This window comes from Aythya marila (genome assembly GCF_965140915.1).
Source record: "Aythya marila genome assembly, chromosome: 6".
In the NCBI taxonomy this organism is placed as follows: domain Eukaryota; kingdom Metazoa; phylum Chordata; class Aves; order Anseriformes; family Anatidae; genus Aythya; species Aythya marila.
This window is the reverse complement of record NC_139047.1, coordinates 31,795,134-31,815,239: the sequence shown is the minus strand read 5'-3', so window position 1 is coordinate 31,815,239 and position 20,106 is coordinate 31,795,134. Positions and strand designations below refer to the sequence as shown.

General features: G+C 41.0%; 2 protein-coding genes across 5 annotated transcripts; one reads left to right on the top strand and one right to left on the bottom strand.

Moving 5' to 3' along the window:
- Window positions 1–1,363: 1,363 nt before the first annotated feature.
- Window positions 1,364–9,274, bottom strand: DTX3L (deltex E3 ubiquitin ligase 3L). Of its 2 annotated transcripts, XM_082763178.1 has the most exons (5): window positions 8,970–9,156; window positions 8,614–8,843; window positions 5,979–7,514; window positions 5,185–5,402; window positions 1,364–2,390 (listed from the first exon to the last, which is right to left on the bottom strand). In XM_082763178.1, the coding sequence occupies exons 1-5, from the start codon at window positions 9,139–9,141 to the stop codon at window positions 2,321–2,323; spliced, it is 2,226 nt and encodes a 741-aa protein (XP_082619304.1). In that variant the 5' UTR covers window positions 9,142–9,156; the 3' UTR covers window positions 1,364–2,320. The 2 variants fall into 2 exon arrangements, with proteins under 2 accessions (XP_082619304.1, XP_082619305.1); XM_082763179.1 differs by lacking the exon at window positions 5,979–7,514 and having other exon boundaries at window positions 8,970–9,274.
- Window positions 9,275–9,286: 12 nt separating this feature from the next.
- Window positions 9,287–20,106, top strand: PARP9 (poly(ADP-ribose) polymerase family member 9). 3 transcript variants are annotated; one of them, XM_082763176.1, is made up of 11 exons: window positions 9,296–9,427; window positions 9,516–9,555; window positions 9,733–9,770; window positions 10,791–11,614; window positions 12,329–12,556; window positions 12,639–12,854; window positions 13,517–13,592; window positions 15,471–15,845; window positions 16,607–16,755; window positions 17,831–18,005; window positions 19,221–20,106. In XM_082763176.1, the coding sequence occupies exons 4-11, from the start codon at window positions 10,799–10,801 to the stop codon at window positions 19,508–19,510; spliced, it is 2,325 nt and encodes a 774-aa protein (XP_082619302.1). In that variant the 5' UTR covers window positions 9,296–9,427; window positions 9,516–9,555; window positions 9,733–9,770; window positions 10,791–10,798; the 3' UTR covers window positions 19,511–20,106. The 3 variants fall into 3 exon arrangements, with proteins under 3 accessions (XP_082619301.1, XP_082619302.1, XP_082619303.1); XM_082763177.1 differs by having other exon boundaries at window positions 9,516–9,570; XM_082763175.1 differs by having other exon boundaries at window positions 9,287–9,555.

The window sequence follows — 20,106 nt, the reverse complement described above, 5'->3', positions numbered from 1 at the left end:
CTTTCTGAGAGGAAATGTCTCCTCATTTACAACCTGAACCTCCCCTGGCACAATTTGAGGCCATTCCCTCTAGTCCTACCACTAGCTACTTGTGAGAAGAGGCCAACCCCAGCTCCCCACACCTTCCTTTCAGACAGCTGTAGAAAGAAAGAAAGTCTGCCCTGAGCCTCCTCTTCTCCAGACCAAACACTCCCAGCTCCCTCAGCTGCCTCCTCACAGGACTTGTGCTCCAGGCCCATCACCAGCTCCGTAGCCCTTCTCTGGACACACTCCAGGGCCTCGATGTCCTTCTTGTATTAAGGGGCCCAAAACTGAACACAGCACTCAAGCTGCGGCACCCAGTCACAGAGCATACAGTTAAAGGAAGCTTCTCGCTGTGTATTTTATTGTTGTGCCCAAATATGAGGCACTGAAACAGCGGGTAGGGAATGGAAACACGTTCCCCTAACATCAGTGAGGGCACATCTAGGAAGTGGCTAAAAACCAAAATGTCCTTAAATATGACAAACACAGATGGATGTCAGATACATATAGGTATTGTCACACACACCGCCGAGCAGACCCCATGGGAATTCCCTTGTCTCTTGGTGAACGAATAATCTTTTGTTTCCTGTCATGCTTGTCTCTTAACAGGTAGCCTGGGTACATGCTCTCCTCCCTTGCCAGAGCCCAGACAAAATATCTGACTAAATCAGACAGATTTATTCCTCAGCTGCACAGGTATGATTCAAAGATAAAGGCCTTGTGCAGCTCTAATTACAGGATAAAGGCTTGGCAACTTTCCCTGACAGCTGGCAGGGCTCTTACTCCTCTGTTGGCTCTCAGCCCGTAACACTTTGCCATAGATAAAATGGAGGCAGGTGAATTTTCAGACAGGGTTCTAACGCTGATGAAATGGCTTATTGGGCTCAAAAGTGAAAAGACTGTCCTAATGACAAAACCAAGGAGATTTGAACTTCACAGCTGGTTTCAGTGTGCAGATCCACATGAAAACATGGTCATTTAGAAGCAACTGGTATATTGGTATCTTAGGGCACAGAAAATGGAGAAAGCTTGCAACAGCATTAAATGTGAAACTAAATACAGTAAAACAAAACAGTGGGAAAGTCATCTCAGCTCACATGGGAACCAAACTGTCCCCACTGCGAGGAAATCTGAAATTCATGGTGGTAAGGTAGTGCTGCCTATTAACCATGGAAGGAATTTACTTACTTTTAAAAAGAGGATGTGTGGGGTCCAAATCACTTTGGAGAAGTTGCTGAGAAACTCCCAACTCAAAAAAAAAATAAATACAGAACTGTATGTCTCTAAAACAGGAAGAAAAACTTGTACAGAAGAATGCAAAACTGATCAGGTGGTAACTATATATTTTATTTATTATATGTAACGTCTTACACAAATAGTTTAACTCATTAAAATTAGGGTACATCAAGTGAAACCTATTTGTTTTCTACCACCGCAGAGGTAATTGGCCAGCTATTTGGACAGCTCAAAGCAGTAGGACAAAATTATCTTCATGCTAATATTTAAATCAATGTTGGAAGCAATGGGAAGTATAGTGTTGCATGCAAAACTGACTTAAAAGCAGTATTTAAGCTTAAATACAATGAAAGGCATGGAGCCAGGAACTCATTACCAGAGATGACCACAAACAGTTTCTGTTTGTCCCAGCCAGACTTTCAGCATTCAGCATTTCTGGACACAGGTGAAAAAATAGCAGCATCCACAAAACCTATGACACAACATTATCCATGCCAATTTCACGTTTAAAACCCAAACCATTAATGCCATATCTACCTTGAAAAGGAAAAGAAACAAAAGATCATGGCCATATACAGCTGATAATGTGACAGCTGCATAAAAATCCTCCAGCACAGATTACATGATGCTATCCATGACGACTGGTATAAAAACATGAAGCAGAAGTATTTGGTCAAAGAAAAGCTAGTAATGGATTTGCCACTTTGGAGGTCAGACTGAAGACTTGTAGGAACAAGTACAGACAAGATTTATTGGTAAAATGAGAATAAGATACACAAACTGCTATTTGACAAATGCTAGTACAGATGCTGCACTCATGAGACCCAAATTCTGCAAAGAGGAAAGCATATAGGGAAGCATTGTTCACAGAAACAAATAATGCATGAAAACAACATATATCTTTTGATCAGAAAAGATTACTTTTCTTAGCTGACTGTGAAATACAAGCGATTTAAGTATAGCAGTTGAACAAATTAACTTTCTTCTTAGAACCTGATCGGTGAATTAACTGCTGCATGTTCAGTTACTACACTTAAAAGATGCCAGCTGGTATGTTTCTCTATTCAATTCCTCTTGCTTTCAATTCTGATCGAACCCGCTTCAGATAATCAGGATCAGGGTAGCCAAAACTAGAAGAAGAAGAAAAGACTTGTTTAGGATACTTGTGCAAAGAAGCACTTGACAGTTTTACAGACCCTTCACATCAAAATCTCTTAAAATACTTTACAAATTTCATGCACACACTTCTCACCCTACTGAGAAGGCAGGCCTTGCAAATTTGCATCTTTCTGAAAAACAGACCGGAAGTGTCTCCAAGTGAGCATTCAAAACACAAATATAACAGCACCTCTGAATTTTAAGTAGCATGCCACCAAAAGGATATACACAGCAAGTGATAAGAAGGGGGTATTCAGCAAAGTGGAAGATAAACCAAAATTGATAATTTTTGCTCTTTTATGATCCTAGTCCAGGAGGGAGTACGTAACTCTAGGCACAGATCTTTAGAGCTTGTTGGAAGACGCCTGACCCTGAGAGGCTTCAACAAGCTTAAAATGAGTGTTCCAAGCTTCCTTCTAAACTCTCAGATAGAGCCTGAGAAGTGAAAGCAAAATACTTTTGTTATCTGTATTACAACATGATTAGAGCTTTGTCAAGCAAGTTTGCATGTTACTACAGAATTAACCAGTATTTAACCAAGATGTTTACTATTGTACACATAAGCTGTGAGTGTTCAGAACAGAAAAAAAAAAAAAAAAAAAGAAAAAAAAAAAATAAACCCAGCATCCAGTTCTATATTCTGAGCTTTGACAACATTATTTTTGTTTATCTAGTTAGAAGCATTTTGCTTCAGTTGCTAGTTTTCTAATCAAGGTGTCCCTGTACACATATTCAAAGCACCAAAGCCTCTTGCTGATGAATGATTCCTTCAACATTGGTCACCAAGAAAAGGTTAAAGACAGGAGGACTTAAAGGCAGAAAGTGTCATCAAAAAATGGGTTCTTCCTGAGACATGCATGAGGGGTGCAGGATTGTTTAATCTACTTTATTTCATTCTAGAGACAATTCAGTCCTGGGCTTTCATATTACTCACCACGACAACTGCCACATTCAACAGACAGCTGTGCTCCAATGTCTGTTTTCATAGGCAACAGCATTAAAATAACCCAGAAGCATCATATTTTTATTTACAGAGTGATTCTCTTGGGAAGATTCAAAATCTCCTGGGAACACAAGAGAACACCCTGGAGGGCTGTAACTGCCGGCATGACTGAGAATGCATTGGAGGCTGATTTGTAGGTGCAGCAACCCTGACCAGCCAGTGCTGTGTACAAGCCTTGGCCACAGAATTGACTTAGCCAGCTAATTGTAACAGAGGAGCCTGCAGGCAACTCCCCCTCGTTACCAGCAGCCACACCACGTGCGTGTCCTTGCCTTTATCTAGAAGTGCAGCAAGATTTCGTGTGAACATTCTTTCTGTTTTACAGCAGAAGTGCTCAACAGAGTTGCCTTCTTGTAAGAAAATCCTGCAATGGCTTGAAAGACCAAAATGCCATCCCATCTCTGGATGGGGTCTGCGTGGCATGCCGTGCCCTGACTAGAGGCCCAGTCAGTGCTGCACAACTCAGAGTTGTGAAATTTGGTGAAATTTGCATCACAATTGTTGAAGTGGACATAGAATGAGGGGTACGGCCTGATGGCAAAACTTCTTTGTCGGTCCCAGCCCTCCCATCACTGCTACCCTCCACTTATTCTTGCAGTCAGTATTTGTTTTACTTGTCATCTTTCTCGTAGTGTTATTTACAGCAACTGCCTATAAATGTATTGAAAACTAACAATTTTCCAAGTAGCACCAAACAGCTTCCTGATATAATCTCTAATTAGGCACATCTTTAAGAAAGGACAACTGTACGTGCCTCAAGGGATGGAAGGTCGTGATCCTGACCAGAAGGCCGTTACAGATTGAGGAATTAGTGATCCATGTACCAGTGCTGCACGTACAGCACAGCCTTCAGTTTCTGTTGTGCCATGCACATTCCTCGGCCACAGGATAACCTCAGCCAGCAAACCATAACAGAGGAGCCTGAGGGCAGCTCCCACGCAGAGCCAGCGATTACACCACCTGCGTGGCCTTGCTTTTATCCAGCAGCACAGCAAGACGTTCTCAAGAAATGCTGGAGAGTTGTTTTCCTCTAAGAAAAACCTGTTTTAGCTCAAATGGCTAAAATGGGGAAACCCTTTCTAGAGACAGCCCGCGTGGTGTGCTGTGCCCTGATCAGAAGCCTCCTCGATGCTGCACATCTCAGGGTTTCAAGTATTTAAAGGGGCATGACCTTATCGATACTACTGGCTCTTTCTTTACACCTTTAATTCCAAGTAGAATGTCAAATGATCCTTTACAGAGTCTGAGTGCCTTTCTTTCTGCTGTCGTACTGGACCAGCACCTCCTGGTAACAGCTGGTAGCAGAAGAGGCTGAGATCAGGAGCCAAGCCTTAGCTGCTCTCAGCAGAGTGCCGTCCTGTCCTGTACCTATGTTCTAATCATAGCAGGCATTAGCTGATTAAGTACCTCACACAACTGACTGGTGAATGAGTGGCCTAAGGGGCAACAGAAAACTAAACTCATCCTTGTTCCAACTGTCAAAATTGTCTCTGTGATGCTTATTGTTGCTGCACGCAGTGCTGCCCCTGCTTTTCCTATCACCAGTTGCACTAGCAGCACTCAAAGGCTGCGAAGGTGGTTCAAGTCTGAATCCACAGAACTTTCCACTATCACTTTTTTTAGCAACAAGCCAGGTCAGATACATCAGATTTGCCCGTGGCTTGCAGCACAATGAAAAATCTGAAAGCTCTAATGTGGAAAGCGTACAGGGTAGCCATCCTGCCGCATCTGACTAGCATTATAATTACTTAAAGACCACTTACTTTGTAGGTCCACCATACATGGAGGTTTTGTGGTGAATATCGTTCCATGTGATAACACCTTGTAAGCCAGTAGTGCGTGACTGCCCCACTGTGAAAATCAATTTTTGCTGAAAGGCTCTTTGGAGGAGCTGCAGAATTTCTCGCCCTTCCTTATTATTAGGTAAATACGCTGTCCGAAAAACCGCTTGATAAGGTGCCCCTGGGTTCGGATGGTCCTTCTGTTTTGTAGAAAAACAGAACAAAAATGCATCGTGTTACCATAAATTCTTTCAAAGTGTGGAAATCACACATCCCAGCTTTCGCAGTACATTTTATCTCTCTTTGATCCATTCAGAAGGACACAGCATGACTGATTTTAAATGTTTTTTTCTCATTATACAACTTCTTTTCTATACATTTCATTCACATTTTCTTTTCATCACTCATACATCCATCCCATTGCTATTGTTGTTATTTTTCTCCTCTTTGATTTCCCAAATACTCGTCACCCCACCCCTGACTTACTCATTCATCCCATTTTCATTCCTAGTCATGACCCCAAACATGGAACATAAGCTGGTTTCTCAGCTGGAAAATTTAGAAGCCAACCTGCTCTTCAGTTTTGTCAATTGTTGTCATTTGCTAAGAGAATGGCTCAGAAAAGCCTCATTAAACATACCAGATTCTACTTACATGTTACCACTCCATAGATTTGTAGCGAACAAATAGAAAAGATGGAGAACTACAGAATTTTACACTCAACATTGGCTTTGCTGGGGGGACAGTGTATTGTATGGACCTTTAAATATACTTACAGTTTGAATCCCGCCTTTCATATCATAGTGAATCACAATAGTACCACAAGTGGGATATCCAGGAAGATGTGAAGAAATAAATTGAAATGACATTTCTCCCTCGGGTTGATTTCCTTGCATGACCCCATAGACGGTATTACAAACAGGACAAGTTTTCTTGTAAGTCATGGCCTTTGTGATGCAACCTTTGCAAAACGCATGTTTGCACTTTGTCAGTATTACTTTATCATTCATTCCCTCCATGCAAATAGGACATGTACTATCGGTGTCTTCTTCTGTCTTTGCCTTAGCCTCCTCTTTGGAAGAAAAACTACTCTTTTGCCTGTCACCGTATTTCTTCTCAGACACTCCTGTAGCTTCTTTGTTGCCGAGTGGTGTCCTGGTTTTAGTTTCTGCAGACCCTCCAGCATTAAGAAGTTTCATGATGTGCTTTTCAGCAGCATCAAGATGGTTTGGTAAACCATATAAAATTATTTTGTCTTCCTTCTTCTTAAATTTTACGTGCAGGTCTTCCAATTGTTTTCCATCAAGCATATTTAATCTTTGCTCCTGATACTCTGAAAGTTTACAGCTGATGAGTTTTTCTCTTAACATTGCAAAGGCATTCTGAAATGCATTGATGAAAGCTTCCATAGCATGGGAAAACCTATCAGAAATTTTGGACCTTGGCCTAAATATTATGAGCATCTTCTGGCTATCTGAACTGTGTTTCTTTTCCATTACAGTATCAAAATTTTCTTTAATGTCCTCAATTTCTTTTCTTAATGCTGTTTCCAACAGATTGAACACAGAAGCATCAACTGCAATTTCGTTCCTGTAGGTATACAATTCACATGGTATATCCACATTCTTTTCAGTTTGGCTGTTCTGCATTTCCTCTGCTAGAAATTTTTTGGCATTCAAAATTTCTTTTGTTGGACCACGGAGGAGTAGTTGCTTTTCTTCCTGTTTGGCAAGAAGATTACTGAACCTATTATTTAATTTCATTATTGTCTCATTTAAGTGGTAACTGTTTGTTAGGGAAATTTTTTCCTGTTGCACATCTTTGATATTTTTCTGAAAAGCACTGGTAAAAAAATCCTTAGCTTTTTGCATTGATGCAGAACTTTTAGAACTTTTCTTAGAAGTGAAGCATACTGTTGTGTACCCATTGTTACAATCTTTATTTCTTAAATGCACCCCAAAACATTCATTCAGTTCCTTAATTTGATCTTTGCAGGTATGACAGAAATATTCATAGAGAGCTGATGGAACTGTAAGCTCATCGCTTTCTTCATTTTTCAGACCATTCCCATCTTCTAAACCATTCTTACTCCCAGTATGTGAAAAATCATGGTGTTGGTCGTAGCCTGCAAGGATATCTTTAAAGTAATGATAAGCTTTTTCAATATCTGTGTAGTCTCCTGTTAATTTCTCATAGCCGTCAACATCAGGATTTCCTTCTCTTTTTAGGTTTGGACACATAAGAGCAATTTTCTCCCTTTGCTGTTTAGTGAACATACTGGTATTCAATATCGCAGATACTGTAAGAAAAATCTAAAGAGAAGACAAGAAGACATTTATTTTTTTTTCCCTATGGTTCTCAGCTTGGTGCTTCTATAGTTTGAGTAATGAAAACCTTGACACAATTCTGTAGGGCAAGATTAACATAGAGAAATTTGCACAGTGTTTCTTTTATGCCATGTATACAGACACTACGTCAGAGTAAAGCAATCTGCTTCTAAATCAGCAGCAAAACTGAAGTTTGTTAATGTCATCAGTTTTATGGGAACAAAGAACAAGGAACTTTGCTACTTAGCGTGAGAGGCTACACATTTCAACAGCACAGACATTACATTACATTGTTCTTTTTTATTACATTAGACTTGCCAGTCATTTTCACTCCTTAAAAAAAAAAAAAAATCCAAAAGAAATGATTCAGTAACTCAGGGTTAAGGCACAAAGCAGGATTCTGAACAAACACGTTCACATCTCTACTTTGCACAGAAAGAAGAGAATTTGCATTAAATGCTACAGATATCAAATAACCATTAAGTCAGCACGTGACATACCCCAAAGCTGCATCTATGCTACGATGCAGAACAAGACAAGCTCTCTGGGTCGGGTGTCAATGTCTCAGTTGAGCATCATTCAGCATCATGTAAGTTATAGACTCGCCCTACAGCTTACACCATGGCCCTAAAGCACAGTTGACCTTTTCCATATGACTTTTAGTTCAAAGTGTTAGAAACATTCGTTGCGCTATGCCCCATACAAATTTTTGTAACACTGAGGTATGGGATGGAAGTAATTAGAGCTGTTTGAGGGAAGCAAACCATGCTGAAGTAGTGTTGGAAGTCTGTGTACCAGGAAGAGATCCAAACCTCGTGCAATTCTTCCACCTTTTGGCAACAGTCCTTGGTGCATGCTACCCCCTGAAACCCACCAGGGCACTGCTTATGGAGCAGCAGTGCCAAAACCATCAAAAGCTGTTCCCTACCCCAGTTTTATTGACTAAGGCAGCATGATTAACATCTGTGTGGTATGAAACACTGGAGTGTGACAGGAAGCAGCGCTGTTTGGCCTTTCCCAAAGGACTCACGGGACCACAAGCAGGGCAGGCTGTTATGCTGCTTTATACCTCTTCCTAGCCTACCTTTTTGGTCACGGTTTCAGCTGCGGTGTCTCGCTGGCCTTCAGCAGCCTGCTTTTCCCCAGACCCCCGAGGCGGTGGGGAGATGTGGTATGGCTGGGAGCAGCTGGTGGCGGCTTGCGACATCGACTGGTCCCCACTCAGGCCCCCTTTCTCGGGCTGGATGATGACCTTCAGGCACTTGCCACCCATGTCCACGACGTGGTCAGTGCGGGACTCCACATTCTTCTTATCTGCGGGCAGAGGGACGTTTGGGCGATGAACCCCATGCAGCCACAGCCACCCCTCGCCCACCCGCCCCACCACAGTGGGCACAAGATGGTGCCTGGGGGCGGCCATTTCATGCCCCCCACCCCTACCTCGCTCCTGCTGGAAGTACACCAGATAGGTGCCGGGCTCGGGGCCCGCCTGCAGGTCACACTCGCCTCCCCCCGAGCGTTTCCCTGACTGGAAGTAGCTCTGGAGCTTCAGCTTCGCCTTCTCGCCGTCATCAGGCGCTGGGCTCAGCTTCACCAGCAGCGGCGCCGCCATGGTGCCCGCCGCCAGCTTTCGCTTTCGCTTCCCGCTCCGCCGCTCGGGGCCGTCCTTCCCTGGCTCTGAGGTGCTGAGGAGCCGCCGCCTGTGGGGCCGGGACCGGAGCTGAGGGAGAGGCTCTGGGGCACAGCCGGAACAGCCGTGGCGTGAGGTAAAAGCTTGGGGCAGCAGCCGCCTCCTGGCTGCCTTCTCCCGTCCCAGGTCTAAAGGGCGGCCGGCGGCAGCCCCGGCCCCATTTCCAGCACCGAGAGCCTGAGGAGAGCTTCCCTGGCGGGGTCACCAAGTGAGTGCTGGGCGAGTGCCGCTGTCCTCTGGGCTCGGGATGAGCTGGAGTTGGCCTTTCATCACCCACTTCTCTCGGTTTGTGCTAGGCGAAGGTGTGGATGCTTCAGCTGCAGCGGGCCGCTCGTTGTAAGTTCATCCCTTGTAAGTTCCTCTCTGAGTGGCGTTTTAGGTGTTAGGAGGCTTCCTACGTATTTTTTATAAAGCTGGGGGTGCTGGTTTGGCTTGAAACAGAACCGTTTCTGCAAGAACCCAGCGCATTCAATAGTAATGTGTTGTTTTCTCTTTCCTGTTTTCCCGATAAAGTCATCAGTCGCTGACCCCAGAAGACTCTCGGAGCTCAGGTAAGCCTTGCGTTTCGCTGTCTGGAAAGCAAATTCCTGCATTTTGTTTGCAAGTGCAGCTACAACCAGCAAGCTGGAAAACTTTGGCATGGGACAGCTAAAAACAACCCTAAACATATAAGTAGGTCGTAGCCGTGAGTCAACGTTACTGTTCGTTACTTCAGCAGGATTTGCTTGCATCTCTTTTATCAAGCAGAGCTCAGAAGTGCCTTGATGAATTGGTGTGCATGCTGTTAGACTCTTTTTATAAGTAGCATACTCCAATGAAAGTTTAATTAAACTCATACAAATTGATTTACATTAATTAAAATTGCTACTGCACGCAGTTCTGTTGACACCTGCAATCAGGAGACTATATAGCCCTAGGAACAACACAAACACTTACCTACTCTGTTACATTAATTTGTTTCCTAAAAAAAAGTGGTTTTAAAAGCCCTTCTGAATTCCTAAGCTCCTTCCAAAGAAAGAACTCGCTCTCAGGATGTAAGTGCAGACCGCTTGATGACAGAATGAATGGGCTGACAAGCCTTCCTCTGGCAGCGTGGCTGTGGGTCAGACTCTGCAAGGGCCTGAGGTGCTGTACAGACCCTTGGACATTACTGGAAATCAGTAACAAAATGCCACGAACGCCCTGAAGATGGCAGAGAAGGGCCAGCCTTCAAAACAAGCTCAGAGGGGAGAAGTGTTTTCTGCTTGTGCAGGCGTTTTGAAGCCTTGATTATGGCAAGGCTTTTCTCATTTGCTTTTTCAACTGGAGTCTTAGTGGTAAATGCATTGATTCCTTTGCTTAGTTGTGCTTACTCAGCCTCTGAAAAAGGAAGAGAAAAGATCAGACTATAACAAAAATATTAGTAAGCAGTGAGACTAAGATGAAATTCAGAGCTCTAAAACAAACACACACATTATATATATGTGTATATATAATATATAATATATATTATATATATGTGTGTGTGTATATATATAAAAGTTTTTTTCAGAGGTTTCTTGGATTTCACTTTATATTATTCTGTATCCTAGAGCCAAGAATGGACAAGGACAGCTTGATGATCCCAATCAACAAAGATGCTTATGAAGTTCTTAAGAAAAGAGAGCAGTGTCTAAGTAATCTCATTGACAAAAAGTTTGCTTGTACGTTCACCTTTGGAAGTGTAAAATCCACTGCTGAAGTGTACAGAACAATACTAAAGCAGGGAATTCACATATCAGTTTGTAAAGATGATCTTACAAAACACAAAGCCGATGCTTTGGTGAATGCAGCCAATCAATACCTAGCACATGAAGCAGGCCTTGCTCTTGCTCTTTCAAGTGCTGGAGGGCCAGAAATAAAAGAGGAAAGCAGTATTTATATTAATAAATACGGAAAACTCGCAACTGGCAAAATAGCAGTGACAGGTGGAGGGAAGCTTTCATGTAAGAAAATTATTCATGCAGTTGGCCCAAGGTGGTGCATGTTTCAAAAGGCAGAATGTTGTGTCCTGCTTGAGGAAGCTATTGTGAATGTCCTGAAATACGCTAATGCTCCAGAAAATGGTATAAACTCTGTGGCTATCCCAGCAGTGAGTTCAGGTATTTTTGGCTTCCCACTCAATTTGTGTGCTCAAGTGATTGTAATGGCTATAAAGGGATTTTTTGAGAGTAACCCACCAGGAAGTCTCAAGGAAGTCCGTCTGGTGAACATTTGTGACGAAACAGTAGCAGAAATGAAAAAGGCCTGCGAAAAGTTTCTGGGCGATAGCAATTCGCTTCAGGAAACTGCTCCAGCTTCGCTAAGTGATCTTGTACCTGTCATAGTTGGAAACTGTCGCTTGCGTATCTTAAAAGGACACATTGAAGAGCAAGAGGTAAGTCCATCCTGCAATATATTGAATGTGGGGTTGCCTCTGAGTCCCTACGGGCTTTGGGGGCCAAGAGTACAGAACACGTTTTACTGGTCCACGAAATTGCTATCTCATCTTGATGAAAATTTATGAAAGATAAATAAGCTATATCTGCAAGGAGCTAGATTTTTAAATGGGTTAGAAAGCTTTTTTTTTTTTTTGTATACATGCTACTGTGGGATAATAGTAAGTAGCTAAATATTGGATGATAATATAATAAATAATAAGTAATAATATATCCATATGTTTTCTCTTTCTATTGTAATATCATAGGAGTTCACATTTTATCATGCATTCTCTAGAAGTCTACGCTTTGCCTTGTCTTTTTTTTTCCTATAATTTATGTTGTCATAGCTGTCAGCTGACAATAACTTAAACAGTTGGTGTGAACCTTACCTTTCAATGTTGCATCATTAAATGATTAATTGATCAATTACATGATTAAAATCATTACAACTTCTGAATAAAAATATATACCTTTACTGCCACTAGTAGGTGTATACTTTGATGTATTCCAGCACTGTGCTTAGCAGTAGTGAGAGAAACTATCAAAAAGCTGATCTGCTGCAGCTGGGATTTCTTAAAGGAACTGTGCCTGGAAAGAATGCTCACTGTTGTAGCAAAACTTGCAAGTATAAAACTCAAGGTATACTGAAACTTTGAACTCTTTTCTTGCAGACTGTAGCCATTGTTAGCTCCGTGTCTTCAGATGGCATGTTTTACTCTCCAGTTTCATCGCCAATGATGCACAAAGCGGGTCCAGCTCTTCAAGAGGAAATTCTGTCTCAGCTTAGGCATTCTTCTTCTTACAAGGAGCTCATAATAACAAAAGGGTATAACCTACCCTGCCAGCATGTACTGCACATTGTGTGGCAACAATACAGACACATGGTGTTACTGTGTGAGGTGATGATCAGTTAAACTGGGTTTTAATTGAAGATTTTCATGTTGAGTGATGCGAGGACTAAAACACTTCTTTTTCCTGCAGCAATTAAAAGAAGCAGTTACCAAATGCTTGTATTACATTCAGAATCTGAAATCCCCCTCAGTTTCTTTTCCGGCAAAGGGGATTTGGTCAGTAATGCTACCGGAGGAAACAGTGGCGGAGATCATGATTGAAGAGGTTTCAAATTTTGCCAGGAAATTCCCCGATATGTTAGATGTGCAGTTTGTCCTTTGCCCAGATGACCGTGCTTCCTATCAGGTAATAAATTTGTTAACTGCCAGTAAGGTGACCCCAAAACAACTGTAAAAAATACTTCAATAGATGACTACAAGTTAAAATAATTTGAATTCCATACTACTTACAGTATTGGTGAGTGGCAGTTTCCCTATCAAACTATTTGTCGTTCATCAACAGGTATTAATCTTTACAAATATTTATTTTTTTCTTCACTAATCCAAAAGTCTTCACCCTGTGATCTGATAGCAATTTACCAGATGCCAAATCCACTGCCTAGCAGAGCAGTGCTTCTGGGGCTTTCCAAGTGAGATCAGGAAGAGGAGCTTTGGGGTAAAGGTAGGGAGATAGTTTTAAAACTTAGTAAAGATTCGTCAACATTAAATTGCAAGTAGTGGACACCTTCATCTGCTGAATTTCACATGTACCACAGCCACAAGGTATTGGGAAAGGTGCCATTCGATGTGTAAGGTGTCTTACCTTAGGAGACTTAGAAGAGCAGAAATGCATTTGATAGCCAGGAATAAAATTTTGGCAAAAGCTGATAAATACGAACTGTTAACATGCTATCAGAATTTGTTGCGTAATTAGAACTGTAAACTGCTTACCAAACAGAGTTTTGAAGAGACTAATTGCATGTTCGATAACAGAGCTTACAAACTGCTCCTAAACTTTTCTCTTTCAAGGCTTTCCAGAGAAAACTTAATTCGGTAGAAAGAAAAGAGCAAGAAAAGCAGTATAACTATGGAAGCAGTCATCCAAGTAAGTCATGAACAGAAGGGGTGTTGTGAGAGAATGAGTGGTCCTGGTTTGAGGATCTGAAATCACATTTCTTTAAACTTCACTTTGTGTATGTGTCATGGGCAAAGGCAAAAATGCAGGAGAACTTTGCATGTTGATAGTTCTAGTGTTTGGTAAACACTAAAAGGGGTGTAATGATCAAGGGAGAAGGTTACATTTACTCTGAAACTGTATTTTGTAGAAGTTATGTGAAGACTTACTAGATTAATAATTTAGTCTGCTTTTTACTATTATTAGGTTACTAAACTTGGCACTTGTAGTTCTTTTGTAAACTCCTCAAACTGCAGTGTTTTGTCTTCTGAAGTTAGATTCAAGATGGGAGATAATTATGTCCAAAATGATGTTTCCTTAGATTTGAAGTTTCCTTGAATTTGAAGAAGCTATCTGTGATAGTTACATATTTTTTTCAAAGTAGTCATTTTTCATCACAATTTCCACCATGCCAGGAACCAGTGCGTATCATAAAAATTGAAGGAGGATTGTTTCAAATTAATTTACCAAGCTAGACACAAATTTGTAGATTGCTTCCATCAGCCTGCTCCTCAAGCTGCATCTCTAAGCGATGACTGCCGCTCCTTCCTGCTCTGACAGATGCTTTCAGATACCTGTGGGCAGGCTCAATTCAGTGTCTCCCCTCCGTGTTTGCAGGGATTCATGTAGAGGATGTGAAAGTATCTGTTGTAGATACCTCAAAGTAGTGATTGTCAGGTCTGCTGAGTCTGACTGTGTTTCATGGATTTGCTTGGGATCTGTTTGTTACACATACTCATTTTTTTTTAGTTATTTTGAGAGCAAACATAGCCAAAATGGTATTGCTAAGACAGCTCTAAATGGAAGGTTTTCTATGCCTTTTTACCAGTCTCCTTCTTTTGGGGTTTTAGCATTGGAAACCGTTTGTTTCTATAGATTTTTTTCCAGATTTTTTTTTTTTCCAGATATTTACTTCTGGCTAAATTTAAAAAGAAATGCAATAAAATTTAGGCTGGCCCTTGTTGACTACATTTTAGGCTGCACGTATAACTGCGTTTCACACCTTCATCGCATTAAGAAAATGTGATAAGATTTAGTGCCAAGAAGCTCGTCCTTTGTGTTCTTGCTACTGGGTTCCATCGTAGTCTAACTTTTGGCTGGGACCTTGCTGGGAAGGCAGGGGAGTTGAGGATTACACATGATGGAGCTTATGGCTATATTTTCAGTTCAGGGGAGTGGGGTTATTCCCCTAGGCTTGGAAATAGTTATATATGTTCAGGGTACAAGTCACCAATGTGCCAAGCCTATGCAGAGAAGCCTTGAATAATAACTAAAGAGATTATACCCACTGTAGGAAAAGTTTGAAAAGTTTGAAATCATACTGTCACTTGCAACGTAACCATGTAGGATATGCATGAATAAAATATATAATGGCACTGATTTACTTCCTGCTTAGAAAAAACATCTAAAATGTACCAGGTAACTTTGTTTTCCAGAGCAAAATTTCAGAAGGATATGTTGCCATTGTTACTTTTGACATTACTTGGCCGTTTCACTTACAAGATTTGCCATTTTGACATTGATAGGAACGAAACTAGATGCGCCCTTAGAAAATGTGCAGACAACGAAAAATGACAGCCAGTGCTAAACTTACTGGAAATCCTTTAGAGGAAGACACAACAAATCTACTTTTTTTTTTTTTTTTTTCTTCCAGTAGAACCTCTGGTATCTAATCTTTTTTTTTGGGGTGTATCAGAGTAGTAGAATGTTTTTTGCACTGAATGTCTTGGATTATATATGGGAATGTGTAACAGTATTTGAAAGTTCCTCAGTCTTCCAATGCACTTACATAAACAATTTGTGTTCCAGGTACAGAGTCAGACAGTCAAAGTATGAAGAAGACTCCCAATAACAAACCGGTTATCGAACTTAAGGGGAGCACACACATTGCACTGAAAGCGGCAGAATCGTGGGTCCAACGCATAATAAAAGCTCAGGAGAGTCGCTGTGCTTGTATTGAAAACAATTTCATCTTTAGCCTTGGTAAAAAGGAGCTTGCAGAACTATCTCGAGAGCAGCATTCTGGTGTACGTGTATTAGAAAAAGTGAGAGGTGGGAAAGCAAGCCTGGAATTTCACGGCCCCCCTGATGCTGTCATTGATGCAGTGCTTACAGCTGAGAAATTGCTGCTTCGTGTGCAAGATAGGACTACAGCCAAACAAGAGGAGCTACTGCAGCTAATAGGTGCGTAAAGTAAATTAATGATTAAGTAAATAAGCACATAAATAGGGTCAAGTATGAAGCACCTGGGTATTGCTGAGATGTGCATTCAGTGCACACATAGACTGAGCATTGCTTTAATTACTGGTATTTCTGTACTGCTATCGTACAAGCCCTTGAAAGACCATTTGTTAGCTTACTGCCTTCAGTCACTTGCTTGGCAGTGTTCCCAGCAGGGCACCGTTTATCCAGGGGCTGACCATTGCTGCACAGCCAGCCGTCACACTGGCTTCCTTCAGAACAGCTTAACTTTAAAGCCTGACCACGGGAGACTTACAAAATTCACACTTAATTAACACGTACTTTTTGCTGAGCTCTTAGCTAGCTACAGTTGTACCACTGGGCTGCCTTGACTTCCATTAACAGTCGACAGAATTAGTGGAATTACAAAATGCTACCGAGTGATCCATTGTTCCTTGTGTTTGTATAGTAATTTAATAGAGACACCACTGTATGAAAGTTTGGCTGTAGAGAGATGTAATGGAAAAGATACATTATTTTATTTTGATTCTCTTTTTCTGTTTCTTTTTTTCCTAATAAACACAGCAGTAATATGAATATATATATAATTTCCTCTCGATATTAGCCTCTGGCATTACTTTGGAGACTGTCCAACATTCTTTGTTCTTAACTAAACTACCAAAATAATGCATTGGATCCTTCTTCCTTTTCTTTGCTTCAGATATTACAATATATACAAATTTTACTTCCTTATTTGTTTCCAGGCCAACCAAAAGCAGATCAGCTTTCAGAAGGACCCCTTCACAAGACAAATGCTGCTAAATGCTTCCAGATTTCACAGGTAGAATCACACCTTCAGGAGTTTAGGGACAGACAGAAACAATTTGAAAAGGCTGGGCTTCACGTTCATAAGGTAAAGAGGGTATTCATGGCAAAATTAAATCTCAACCGATATATTTGAAGTAACTTGTTTAATATGTGCTTTAAAAATTTGAACTATTTCAATATATTGCCTTTAAAATTAAGATCAGCTTGTCCTAATCCTTAAAATAGATGTTGTTTTATTCCCTATAAAAAAATACTTTGAACATACTGCAAATAATCACTGAAAAAAGGTGTGGTTAAGTTTTGAGAAGTCCTTTTAGCTGTTCTGTATGTTCTGTCTCATCTTTCATGCTTCAGATGTTCCTCAAAAGGACTGTAGAGAAATATGAGATTGGAATGTTACATAAGTATAGTATTCCAGGACACCTTAATGCAGTATCTCTGTTTTCTTCCTGTGATCTTGACCTCCAAAATCAGCATTTGAACTTGTCAGAGTTATGATTCAGTGAGTAGTTTGCTGAAGTTGGGATCTTGCTTGGTTATCACTGCTTTACTTCATGGAAGGAGCATGAGGTTGTGCAACACAGGGAAATACGTGAATTTGTGAAGAGTTGTCTAATGATAATAGCAGGTAACTGGAAAGCAGACTGCCGCAAGCCTAACTGCCTTTCACATGGGGAAAGTATTCAGCATTGAAATCATAGCAAGCTGCCTGGAGTTCTTTGTGGTGCTCCTCATGCTGCATGCATGCAGCTGTGCATTCAAGACATGAGCTAACATAAAGGCTGTCTTATCAATGGAACTATTTCCCTGAGAGTCCAATTTACATTAGCTGTAAAGTTCTGATCACTGAAAGCTGAGGTTCTCTGTGTCTGCCAGGACACTTCCAGTTGCCTACAAGATTAGGCTGTAAGCACCCACAAAGCTTATTCTCACATATGGTTGATAGTCTGCTCAGCATAATGTAACTGCAGGAAATCGGTACAGTAAGATACGTTCCTGCTGATTTCAGTGAGAGGCATTGGATAACAGCATGGCTCCTATGTGGTCAGTGCATGTAACTTAAATCTAAAGTTCTTACATTGAAGAACGTAGCCTGAACAAGAGCTCTTGTGCATGTCATGGATACCGCTCTGTTTGCTTACGCTAGACTTACGTTACAGATTGAAAAAATCCGTAATCCTCTCCTGTCTGCTGCCTTCCAACAAATGAAAAAAAATATAGAAGAAAAAGGAGGTTCCTCCAACGTATCCCACAAGCTGTACCAACGCGTTCCTGCAGAGTTCTGTACCTTGGTATGCCAGACAGGATTTCATAGAATGTATTCGCCACCAACAGGTAATGTAACTTGTACCTTTGATCAAAATGAACAGTGACTTACTGTTGAATTTGGATTGAAATCAGAAAGAATGGTGCTGTCTTACACAAGAAGTGCTTCTTACCAGGGTTTTACGAGATTATTTTTTTTATACACATAGCCAAGATTTTAGTGTTTTCCCTTCCCGATACTGTAGTCAGTAAAGCTCTGGGAGGATAAACCTGGATTCTTGTCTAGCCCAGCCGCTGCTGACAGAATTGTTAATTTACATGTAACACCACGTCCAAGTTTTGTTTTGTTGTATCACTCTGTAAAGGTCCAAGTCCATGTTGACTTGCTGCAAAGTTATCAGCTCAATGCTTTAAAACACGTTCAAAAGTATCACAGAATTGAGGCTGGGAGGTACTGCTGAAGGCCTGGTCTGATGCCCTGCCCAAGGCAGGTGCGATCGGAGGAAGCAGTGACTGAGTGGAGTACCAGGCAAACTAGAGCAGAGGACACTTAGGAAGAAAGTAGGTAAAAACACTCAAACAGAAAGCTCGTTGCCACCGTTTGTATGAAATGGTCTAATAGATGGTGTTCAAGATGACTTCAGAAACAGAAAGAGTAAGCTTTTAGTGCCTCACCCTGCAATAGATGAAGGGCAGTAGCATGTGATATGTTGCTTGTCAAATGCAGAACTGGGATTTCAGGCAATAAACTAACTAAATAAATGTGTATTTGATTTTCCCTGTCTATGCAACAAAAATAGCACATAGTCACAGTTTCAAAGTAATAAATATGAAGGTCTCATTTATTTCTCTGCATTTTTCCACAACATAGTAGCGTTTTTATGTAGTACTCCCCGTATAAATCCCAAAGCTTTTTTGCAGCTTACATTATTAAAGTCTTACCTTCTTTGGTGCATATCTGAATCCCACTACATGGTGACATAAGTTTTGATACAAATACATTATCCCTTCATGTTTCTATTACCGGCTTACCAGTTAAATCAGAATAGTCATCACTGGAGTAATAGTAAATCAGAATGGCCACCAGCTGTCATTGCTTGTAATTTCAATGGGAATTCAGCGCTAAACTCAAAAGTCACTTAACATAAATTTACTTCCAAGAGGCTGACATACTGAGCAAAAACATTAAATGCAATACTGAATAAAAAAGCAGTCTTTTAGCACTACCGCCCCAAAAGAACCTATTGTTAATGACCTTTTTCTCAAAATATTTTTCTTTTCCAGATCAAAGGTACGGAGCTGGCATTTACTTTAAAAGGAACCCAAAAAGCCTAATTGAGGATGGAGGGGATTGGGAAAAAGACTCAAAAATGTACGTGTTTGAGGCTGATGTGTTAACAGGCTTATACACTGGAGGCAGGCAGTCTTACATTATCCCACCAGCAGTGGAGGGAGATGCCACTAAGATGTATGACAGCTTAGTAGATGATGAAAGCAATCCTGGCATCTTTGTCATTTGCAACAGTGTTCAGGCCCTTCCACATTACTTGTTGACTTGCTCCCAAGTGAAGTAGAGGCACGTGGACCCCCGCAGAAACCAGCAGCATCCTGAGTAAGCATTAGGCAGAATGCTAGCTATGGTGAAGTCCCCCTTAGAACAAAGTTTGGTACTTAAGACCTCAAGAGGGTGCCCTACCTAGTAATGCCTTGTGACCAAAGAACCTCTTGACAGCTCTGAACTATCTATGAGGACAAGTAAGCTGGTACCTTAAGGAGATCAGAACAATCTGAGTTCATCTGTGTATGAAAATAGAATGGAAAGCAACATAAAATAGTTCAACATTTATCTTAATATTCTTAGCACATGACTACACATGACATGTTTGTATAAGTTGTCTTTTTTTCTACTATACTTTATTAATCTAAGATATTTCATGTAATAGTGAAATCCAAAACACTGAGGTTGATTTGATTCTTAAATCTTCTTTTGACTGAAATGGACAATGTATCAGGTGAATGCTGTTTTCCACCTAGGGCTGTGCTGTTAAATACACATGACAAACATGAAGCAACGCTTCAGGATTTCTAACAGTAGTTGCTATTACAGTTTTGGTTAAGAAATTCCAATCATTGTAGATTCTTGTATCCAAAATAAAAATTATGAATGATA